The sequence below is a fragment of the Cyanistes caeruleus genome, unplaced genomic scaffold, assembly GCF_971803275.1.
Source record: "Cyanistes caeruleus unplaced genomic scaffold, bCyaCae1.hap1.1 HAP1_SCAFFOLD_103, whole genome shotgun sequence".
In the NCBI taxonomy this organism is placed as follows: Eukaryota; Metazoa; Chordata; class Aves; order Passeriformes; family Paridae; genus Cyanistes; species Cyanistes caeruleus.
In genome coordinates, this window is record NW_028255905.1 from 416,845 (window position 1) to 427,562 (window position 10,718).

Sequence of the window (10,718 nt, forward strand, 5' to 3'; positions counted from 1 at the left end):
CACAGCACTACCCAGCACAAAAATGAACGATATCAAATTACAAAACCTCTCGCCCTTCAGCAGAGATGAGGAACTTCAGAGGGTCTCTTTCCTGGGGGTGTTGGCTCTGTTATCAGTCCCTCTGGCGCTGGAAAATGCCGCTGCCCAGGCCGGGCTCCCGGTAGTCCAGGGGTGCTCCCGGTGCTCCCCCGAGTCCCCAGTCCAGAGCAGCTTCGATTCGTTTCAGGAAAAGGGAAAGAAAACAGTCCAGGAAGACCTCTCTGCCCCGGCTAGCTGGAAAGCCAAGGCGATCTGTGTCTTGTTGTCTGTCTGTGCTGTAGTCAAAACTCCCGATGCGGGGGGAGCAAGTGCAGTCTGATAACAGACTTGGTGCTTCTTTTCCACTCACTTTTACTCTCAGATGGAATTTTAAGAATACAGAACCTGTGTCTGGGTTAGGTGGACGAATGGGGATACAATTTAACATCATAATCAACCCAGGACACACGCCCACTGTGCTTTGCAGCTGCTTTGCTCCAGCTCCCCCCAAATCACCACGAATTCCACTGAACTGAAACAAATCCAAATCCTCGTGGGTCGGGACAAGGGCAGGGAGAGGTCACTCAGGGATCACCATCAGGGGCACAACAGCCCAACATGGGGAAATGAACTGAATTTAGGACTGAGCAAATCAGACCAGGAGAATGAGGATTAAAATCAATCTTGAGAAACACCTCCTCCCGCTCCTGAACTTTTCTGTCCGGGCCGCTGCTCTCGGGGCACAGAGAGGGGGGCCCGGCCTTGTCCCTCCAAACCTCCCTGGGAATCAGCCCAGAGCCCTCAGCCTTCCTTGTGCCCATCCCCGGGGCCCCTTGTCCCTCCCAATGGCTCCCGTGGCTCTCCCAGTCCATCCCAGCCTCTCCCAGTCCATCCCAGTCACTCCCAGTGACCCCGCCTGTCCATCTCGTTCCTCCGTGGATCTGCCGCCCCTCAGCCAATCAGAGCGCGTCTCTCTGATGACTCATCAGTTGCCGGGCAGATCCACAGAGCCGAGAGCCCCGCGCTGGACTCGGCCGCCCAGTGCCGCGCACTTCATTCCCAGTCCCGCCCAGTGCCACCACAGTCCCTCCCAGTGCCACCACAGTCCCGCCCAGTGCCACCACAGTCCCGCTCAGTGCCACCACAGTCCCGCCCAGTGCCACCGCAGTCCCGTCCAGTGCCCCCACAGTCCCTCCCAGTGCCACCACAGTCCCTCCCAGAGGCCCCAGAGTCCCTTGCACTCCTTTTTAGCCATTTCCAGTCTATTCCTGGCTCATTCTCACTTCACTCCCAAAACTCCACGCCCTCATCCAGTGTCCCAGTATCCACTCTCATCTCTTTCAGTGCCACCCCAGTCCCTCCCTGTCCATTCCCAGTCCCTCCCAATGCCACACCACTCCTCTCCACTCTCTCCCAGTGTCCCCAGCGTGTCCATCTCGCTGGTGCCCTCCAGCTCCCAGCCCGGCCCCGGCCGCCTGCTCTGCTCCCTGATGGATTTCTCCCCTGCCCACATCCAGCTGAGCTGCTCCCAGGGCCAGCAGCAGCTCTCGGGCCACGTGCTGGCCACTGCCGTGCTCCCCAGCGGGGACTGGAGCCAGCAGCTCCTGGTGCTGCTGGAAACCGCCCCCGGCAATGCGGGCTCAGCTCCAGCTGCCAGGTGGAGCACGGCAGCCTGGAGCACCCCCTGAGCCGGCACTGGGGCACGGCCCGGCCCCCACAGCGCCGGGGGCAGCGGGGGAGGCACTGGGGGGGCCCAGAGGGGGATTGGGGTGTGCTGGGAGGAACTGGGAGGGAGTTTGAGATGGCCTGGTTTAAACTGGGGAAGCGATTGAGGTGCTTAGGATGCCTGGGAAGGGGTTTGAAGAATGTTGGGGAGGGTGGGATGGGGTTCTGGGGGTCCTGGTGGACACTGGGAGGGAGTTTGGGGGTGCTGGGTGTCACTGGGAGAGATTTGAGTGAGCCTGGAGGAGCTGGAAGGAGATTGGGGATTGGAAAGCAGGGATTGGGATGAGGTTGGTTGTGCTGGGAAGAGACTGGGAGGAGTCTTGATGAGTCCTGGTGGGGCTGGGAAGGGACTGGGAGAGGGTTTGGGGGTCCTGGGGCAGTGGGGGGAAATTGGGAGGGGGCTGTGGGATCCTGAGAGGAACAGGAGGGGCTCTGCTGGGTCCTGGGGAGGCTGGGAAGAGACTGGCAGTGATTTACCAAAATAGCAATATTGATCCAGTATCAATATCAATCTGTTAATGGACAAAAAACCTCTCCAACAGTTTAAAGTTACAAAGTGGATGTTTAATCACAGCACTGGGCGAGTGCGGGAGTCACCCCTTAATACACACTGCAAGTTGACAAAAGATTCCAGTGTGAATTTATGTACAAAAGTCTTAAATACCCAAAATACTAATACATATTAATACCAATACATATGCATAATGCTAACATTTCCCATTCCCCACTTTGTATTAAAATGTACGGTAATGAGTTTAAAAAGTCATTCTGCCTGCGTGATGGGCGCTCTAATTTGAGGAGGAGGTCATTTTGGCAAGGAGGAATCATCAAGTGATGAATGAAAACCGCTCTTCCTCACTCTCACCTTTCTACCTTTACAATAGTTAACATTACAAATGACATTTGGTACAACTCCAGTTTCCTCCCTTGTGACTTTGAAATGGGTTTCCAGATGTAAGGTCTGTGATCTTCCTGAACCCATTTATCAGTTTCTCTTTTCTCATTATAAGCACAGAAAAACAAACACACAGTGAAAGGGAATTTTTTACCTCAGTCCGAGATTCATTATCTCAAATCCTGCTTCTCACTTAATCATTAACTCTAACTACTTCCAGCAAGGCCTGTCTCTAGCTGAGATCTCCAAATTTTCTAAAATACCTTATTTTTTGAAATTAATTAGTCCAAAGGAGGTTTCAGAGGGTCCTGGGTGGGCTGTGGGAGACTAGGAGGGTCCTTGGAGGGGCTTGGGGTGTCTGTAAGAGGTTTTGTGGGTCCTGAACCCTGCAGACACCGAGGGATGCTGTGAAATGCTGCCTGCATCAAGATGCTGACAGGGATTGGAGTCTCCGTGTTGGGTTTCGTCTTCCTGGCACTGGGGCTCGGCTTCTGCCTGCGCAGGAAGGTGAGGGGGGGTCCTAGGGGTGGTGTCCTCCGCCCCCCAAGAGCGTGTGTGCTCTCCTCAGGCCCCCCAAGCCCGGTGTCACCCCCTTTTCTCTGCCCACAGAGCTCCTGAGGCAGCAGGAAAAGGTTCTCTAGGATTAAAAGTCAACAAATCCACTCTCCCCAAGGAATTCCCATTGTTGTTCTGTGTCCCAATGGATGTTCCTGCACCTGTGTTCATCCAGGTGCCCACAGGGAGCCAGGAAGATGTGGAACCTCCCAGCCAGGTGTCTTCCCAACACGGATCACCAGGACCACGGATCACCAGGGCTCTGCCCAACGGGGGTCACTGGGGATCATCCAACGCCCATCCTCCCATGGGGGATGGAGCTGGAGCAGCGCACGAAGCTCTTCCCGCACTCGGGGCACTCGCAGGGCTTCCCTTACTGGTGCCTCCGTTGGTGTTGGGTCAAGTGATAGCCCCTGGAGAAGCTCTTCCCACACTGGGGACACTCGTAGGGCCTCTCCCCACTGTGGATGCGCCGGTGGACGATGAGGGTGGAGTTGTGCTTGAAGCCCTTCCCGCAGTCGGGGCAGCGGAAGGGCCTCTCGTCTGTGTGAATCCGCTCATGTAGGAGGACATGGGAGCTGCGCTGAAACCTCTTCCCACACTGGGGACACTCGTAGGGCCTCTCCCCAGTGTGGATGAGCTGGTGTTTTCTCAGGTCAGAGCTCCACCCAAAGCTCTTCCCACATTCCAAGCAGGTGTAGGGCCGTTCCCCCGTGTGGATCACCTGGTGTTGCATCAGGTTAGAGATATCTCTGAAGCTCTTCCCACATTTTCCACACTCATAGGGCTTTTCCCCAGTGTGGATCATCTGGTGCCGGATCAGGTGGCAGCTGTGGCTGAAGCTCTTCCCACATTCCCCACACTCGTAGGGCTTTTCCCCAGTGTGGATCCTCTGGTGCTCAATCAGGTGGGATCTCTTTCTGAAGCCCTTCCCACATTCCAAGCACTTGTGGGGCTTCTCCCCCAGCTCTGAGCTCCGGCTGGATCTCTGGCCGTGTTCCTGGCACTGGGGGGATCTTTCCTCCTTGCAGCTCCCTGGGCTGGGTTTGCAGCCCTTCCTTGTGTGGCACCTCCAGGACTTTTCCTCCTCCTCTTCCATTTAGACACGGTATGAAAATTCCTGATGAGGAGGAAAAAAAGACAGGAGAGAGCCTTGGACTGGGGGTTCCTCCATGCCCAAGTTCATCTCAGAAAGTCATTTGGCATCTTGTGTCTGTAACAAACCAAAACACCAAGATTCAGCCCAGACATCCTCCAAACATCAAAACTAGATCAAAAAGATCAAAAACTAATCAAACACCAAATTCAGGCAAAACCCCCTCCAGCATAGAAAGATTCAGCCCCTGCAAAAAGACAAAGCACCAACATTTAGCCCAATAAAGCTCAGAAACAACAGGATTCAGCCCAGTGAAAATCGTGGATCCCCCTCTCCAGTCACCTGCTGACTGTGGGCAGGGAAACACTCCTGGGACTGCGCACACAGGGAGGGAGGAACCTTGTGCTGCTTCCTCTTCCTGCTCCTCCTCCTCCTCCTCCTCCTGTGGCCCAACTCTTGCTCACACCTCTTCCTCCTTCTGTAAAACCCGAGATAGATATTTTGACCATTTTGTTCCTCAACCCTGCTTCTCCCTCCCTTCTCCTCCTGCCCCCAGGCCCAGCACCCACTGCCGCCTCCCTCTTCCCCCCCAGTCCCACAGCATCCCACCGCAGGGGCACGGATGCAGCTGGGCCAGCTCGGCCTGGGGCAGCGCTGGGCTCTCGGCCGCTTCCGCCCGCACTCGCTCCCCACTGCAGCCGCTCCCGCCACCACAGCGCGGGGGGGCCCGGCCTTGGCGCTCCCCCCTCCCACCTCCCCAAATTCCCCTCAAGGGGGGTGCCAAGGCCCGGGGGGGAGGGGCGCAGCTGGGATCCAGGTAGAACCATTGAGGGGACAATATGGAATGCTAGAAGGGCATCCTGGACAAAGGGATGATGACCCCAAAATATCTCTCAAGGGTCCCTTGGGAGCATGTGGAGGTCGTTTGCACATTCTCCCAGAGCTAACTAGGGACATGGACACCCAGGGGGGCAAGAAGGGAAGTCCAGAAGGGATTTAGACAACAGGGGATGGATGGTGTTGGTGTGCTGAGAAGGGATTGGCTGAAGGGGAGTGTGCAGGAATGTGCTTAAGGCAAGAAGCAGCAGGAGGAATCCATGGGGTAAAAAAAATGATGATGGAAAAGAACTGGAAGAGAAAAATACTGAGGATTGTGATGTTTTCCAGAAGGGTCTTATCCTCAGCATTTGCCAGCTGACTCAGATCCTTTGTATCCCAGTTTCCAGGACAGGAAAACAAGGAGGTGAGGATTTCAGGGGGTTTCTCTGAGCTGGGAGCGGCAGGAGCGGGCGCAGAGCTGCGGCACCGGGAGCACGGGCTGGGGGCCTGTGGGGAGCTGTGGGGCCGGGCCGGGGCTGTGGGGCAGCCGGGGCTCAGCGCCGGGCGCTGCCTGAGCCCAGCACCCCCGGGCAGGGCCGGCAGTGGCCCCCGGCCCCCAGGAGGCTGCGGGACGCCCCGGCCGCTGCCCGGCCCCGTGGAGCTGCCGGCCCTGCCCGCCGGGGGGGCCGCCTTTGGACACTGCGGCAGGACAGGGACCGGCTCTGGGATACGGGCTGGGGAGGGGAGCCTCAGCACAGCCAGCACGAGGAAGGAACAGCTCACAAATGGCGATTAGACCTGCAAGGATCCACATGATCTTTTAAGCATTTCCTGGTGGGTCCCTGGAGAAAGGAAGGATTTTGCAGAAAGCTCAGCAGCTGCCACACGATGAGCACCCACAGGCACTGAGGGGGGCTGCAGCAGCGACAGAAGAAGCCCCTGCAGCACTTGCTCACAAAGGCTCAGCAGCTGAATGCAGCAAGGGATGAGCAAAAGGCCAAGCTGAAGGCAAAGGCCATGGCACAGTTCCTACAGCCCCTGAGGGATCAAGCCCAGGGCCCAAGGGGGCCCCAGCACCCAGGGGACACCCTCGGCCACAAGCACCTGGCACAGGCATTGCCCTCCTGGCCAGGGCACAGCCCACCCAAACAGCCCCTGGCAAGGAATCAGCCTTCCAGCTGCAGGGCACAAGGACACTGCAAGCACAGACAGCAGCACCCTCAGCACCAGCAAGTCCAGCCCTTGATGGACACGCATTCTTAGCGGTGGCACAGCTCCCATTCCACCAGGGACCCACCACACTGCAGCCCTTGGGAACATCCAGGGTGGCTCTGGATCCAGAGGAGACCTTTCCTGATGGACACAGGGGCCTCTCCATCCACTCAGAATCTTACACCTAAAGGTGTTAGGGAATATTTTAATTATTAAGGCACTAAGTGGGAAACATGAGTAGGTGTGTTTTATTCAGCCACTATTAGCAGATGTGGGGGATGGGTTTAAAATGCAGGAACTTTTATTTGCTCACAATTGTGATTGTAATTTACTGGGAAGGGATTTGATGGCAAAACGGGGAATGCAAATTAATGTTGCATAAGGTGATACAGAGGCTGGTTCTGCTGTACCTCTGTGTCAAATGTCAGGCAGAGCCTAGGCTGAAGTGAACCCACAAGTGTGGGCAGCCCCAGGGAAATGGGCAAAATTAGATATGGAGCCTCTCCAAATTTCCCTGAAGCAACCAGGAGAAGAAGTGTCCAAAAGCAATCCCCTGTTCCAAGGGAGGGAAGGAAGGGCTCACAGCCTGTCTGGGAGTCCTGCTCAAGGCACGGCTTGGGGAGCCAGGGATGGCTCCCTAGAATGCTCCTATCCTGCCAAACAAGAAATCCAATGGAATCCACAGAATGCTGCAGGACCCAAGAAGAAGAAATGAGATGATGAAACCGAGGCACCCCACACTCTCAGATCCTTACACCATCCTCAACCAGGTGCCCTCCTCACACTGCTGCCATTCACAACTTGATGCAAAAGATGCTTTCTGGGGATCTACCCACTCACAGAGGATGCAAACACAATTCTGCCTTGGGCTGGCAACAAGAGCTAGAAGGGAAAATGCTCAAGACATGGACGGTCCTTCTGCAGGGATGCACGGAAGCACCGGCCTGATTGGGGCAAGCCTTGCAGGAAATATCAAAGGAATTGACCTCACCCCCAGGGACTGGCTTCATGCAGGATGTGGATGACTTGATCCAGTCAGAAAAACAAGGAGAAGAGGTAGAGGAAGCCTCTGTGAAATGGCTTCATTTTCAGGCGAAAAAGCAGCTTTGAATAGCTGAAAAAAAAGGGCAAACATTACAGAAAATGTTGAAATATTTTGAGACCCATTTTGACTGAAGGCCTGTGGTGTATTGACTCTGAAAGGGTCCAGTGAATCTGAGAAGTAATGTTACTCAGGACTAAAATGGAGCTTGAACAATTCTTACAATTAACAGGGAATTGTAGGAGCTGGACTGAGGATTCTATCTTTTAGCCAGAACATTCTGTGACTTCTTTAGCCCCAGATAGTCTCAATGTTATGGTGTAGATATAAGAAAGAGAACAAAACTTAACAAAACTAAAAAAATAAAATGATTGATGCCCCAGCCATAGCTCTTGCAGACTCAGAAATCTGTATTGCAAGGGAATATTAAACAGGCCACCCCTGAGCCTGCACTGAAGGCAACGCAGCAGCAGCCAGGGCTCCCCAGCGGGGGAAGCCCCTGGGCCTGCCCACAGATCCTCTGCTCAAATCCTCGGCCTGGCCACCCTCCTTTGCCATCTCCAGCCACTGCGGGACAATCCTTGCTCTCACTCTTGCAGCTTCAGGCCTTTCTGTGCCTGCCCTCACCACAGCTGCTGGGGAAGGCACCGGGACAATTCCACTCTGCCTCTCAATTACACTCACACTCTGCCCTGCCTGGGATTCAATTCTGGCAAAATAGACCAACTTGAAAATGATTTAAAATCTTATTTCTCTAAAGGGACTTGGTTTGCCTTTGCCTTGGGGAAAGGAGTTTTAATCTTTCTTTTCCACCACTCAGCAGAGATGAAATTAACATCTCAACAGACTGGGAATAGCCCAAAAGATTCCCCCCAAGATAACGACCATCAACAAAACATCAACACCCAGCAGCAAACATCAACCAACATCTTACCCCAGACACTGCCCCAGGCACAGCTGGAGACACCTGGTCTGGAAAAGGCTGAGCAGAAAATCCAGGAGTGCCCACCTAATTCCCATCACAGGCACAGAAATCCGGCTGCAACAGGAAACCAAATCCTAACAACTCCACACCTTGAAACCAATGAACAATAAACCAATGGATTTCTATGGGGTCAGAGTGTATGAATTTAGGAAAATCTAGTCAAACTCATGTGTCATGGAATGATTTTCTCTGCACACCCAGCCTAAGTGTGCATGAAATTATTCCTGTTGCACATTCTGGCCAGAATCAAGTAATGTCTTATTTTTCTAAAGACATTGTTGAAGAGTTTTTGCTTTTCTCAGTTTCAGTGAAAGGATTACACCGTTAGAGTAATTTTTTGTAATAATTTTACTTCTCTATTGTCGGTTCTGTTTGGGCCAGTGGTGTGAGAATCAGTTTTAGTCCTAGGAGAATGAAAAGATAACACTTGATTGCTTTCTCATTTTTGTTTTATATTTGTACTTGACTCTTAGTCATGACAAAATGATGGTATGAGTTTTTTGATGTTCCCATTTAAACTGAACTTTCAAAACTAGAAGAGCTTTAAAGTTGGTGCTTTAACACATAAACAATTATTAGAATATTGTTTAAAAAAAAAAAAATAGCAGATCTGTGGGGGGCCACGTGTGAGTCAGGGGATGTGTGCCCTGGAAGAGAAGCTTTGCTCCAGGCAGCCAGGAGAGGAGCTTTAGAAATGCAAATTAACACTGATGGCCCAAAGCCTGCACAATGGCCCAGGGGCTTCCTGCCTGCAGGAGGAATTGGGCTGATTCCAGGAAGAAAAAACAGAGGCTATGAGTGAATCTGCTTGGAGATAGGGCCAGGAACTTGTACATAAGGCAACAAAGGGAGAAACCATCATTTTCAGAAAATGTTACTAATTGACAAGGACTGCTGCTCAGACCAAGTCCCGATACATTCCTGAACTTCCAGAAGAACAAACACTTCACAGAGCCAGGAATATCGGGTGTTATACAAAAAGGACATGCAGCAGGCGGATCGGGAAGGCTGAACCTTCCAAGCACCTCGGCCAGTGTTGGGCAAAGGGACAGGGACATGCGGCCGGGAAAATCAGGACAAAAACGAGGCCGCGTCCTCCAACACCTGGAAAGAGCGCACGGCAAATGCCCCATGGCCTCTCCCTTTGGGCAGCAATAAAGTCACTTGCACACCGCTCCTCTGGCTCCTTGGGCCACACAAACCTCTGGCGCCGGGAATTTTCCCGCCCGGCCCCGGGCCCAGCGCAGCCACCTCCGGCCTCCCGACACGAAGCGGGACGAGCCAGCGCTGCTCCGCCACCGCCTCCTGCCGAGGCCCCAGCGGCAAGGAGACCGCGGGCAGCCGCTCCCGCAGCGCCCTCAGCCCAGGGCCAACACGGGCCGGCCACGGCACAAGCCACCCGCCACAGCCCCCTGCCGCCCCCTCCCGGGCCCGCAGCGAGCCCCGAGCCCCCGCAGAACCGAGCGCGGCTCCCACCTGCGATGGCCGGGGCCGCCTCCGAGCTCCGCCGCCGCCTCACCGGGCTCCGGCCGCTGCTGCCGCCGCTGCCGGGCCCGCACAGACGCTCCGGCAATGGCGGCTCTCCTGCCCCACGGCCGCCCTGAGGGCGCCAGCGGGGCCGGGCTTGTCCCCGCTCTGCCCAATCAGCGCGCGCCAGAGCCACGAGTGACGGCAGCAGCAGCCAATGGCAGCCAGCGGCGGGCTCTGCACACGGCACAGCCCCGCCCCGCGCTCTCAGGGCCCGCCCCGGGCTGCGTGAGGGGAAAGGCGGGGATGAGGAACAGCCCTGGAACGGGCCCGGCCCGAGCCGCCATTGAGCTCCCAACACAAAGTTCTCCGCACCTCCCGGCCCGCCTTGCCCAGCCCTGGCTGCTGGGTGGCTCCGGCTCAGCGGGATGCCCTGGAGCCTCATGCACGTCTAATTAGGAGCATCAGTGCATCGCTTTGATTTCCCCCAAAAAAGGGAACCCGCCCTCCAAACCCCTTCAGCTGAGTGGAGGAGAGGAGAGATTTCTTGCAGAAAACTCGCAAAAGTACAAAAACCAAAGCGAAGTGAGCCAGGACCCCCCAGCAGCGCCTCTCTGCCGTCCCAGCTGAAGCCCTCGCTGGCTGCTCCAGGCTGGAGCGGCACACTGGGAGCACTGGGAAGGGGCCCCGGCTCGGGGCGCAGCCCCCGGGGCAGCCCCACGGCCCCCACAGCAGCTCCAAGGCTCCGCCAGCCGGGATGGAACGTGGGACGGGGAGCAGGGGAAGGGATGGGGCTACCGGAGCCGAGTGAACACGAGGGACACCGGGGGCACTTCATGAGCATTTAATGCAAAAGATAAAATCATAAGGGAGACAAAAGCTACAGCACCTGTAGCACCATAGC

The 10,718-nt window shown here is 55.4% G+C and overlaps 1 protein-coding gene across 2 annotated transcripts; it reads right to left on the reverse strand.

The window, feature by feature from the left end:
- Positions 1-2,285: 2,285 nt before the first annotated feature.
- Positions 2,286-9,921, reverse strand: LOC147646278 (uncharacterized). Of its 2 annotated transcripts, none has more exons than XM_086873692.1 (3): positions 9,824-9,921; positions 4,632-4,767; positions 2,286-4,313 (listed from the first exon to the last, which is right to left on the reverse strand). In XM_086873692.1, the coding sequence occupies exon 3, from the start codon at positions 4,290-4,292 to the stop codon at positions 3,567-3,569; it is 726 nt and encodes a 241-aa protein (XP_086729818.1). In that variant the 5' UTR covers positions 4,293-4,313; positions 4,632-4,767; positions 9,824-9,921; the 3' UTR covers positions 2,286-3,566. The 2 variants fall into 2 exon arrangements, with proteins under 2 accessions (XP_086729818.1, XP_086729817.1); XM_086873691.1 differs by having other exon boundaries at positions 2,286-4,406; positions 9,824-9,888.
- Positions 9,922-10,718: the final 797 nt, after the last annotated feature.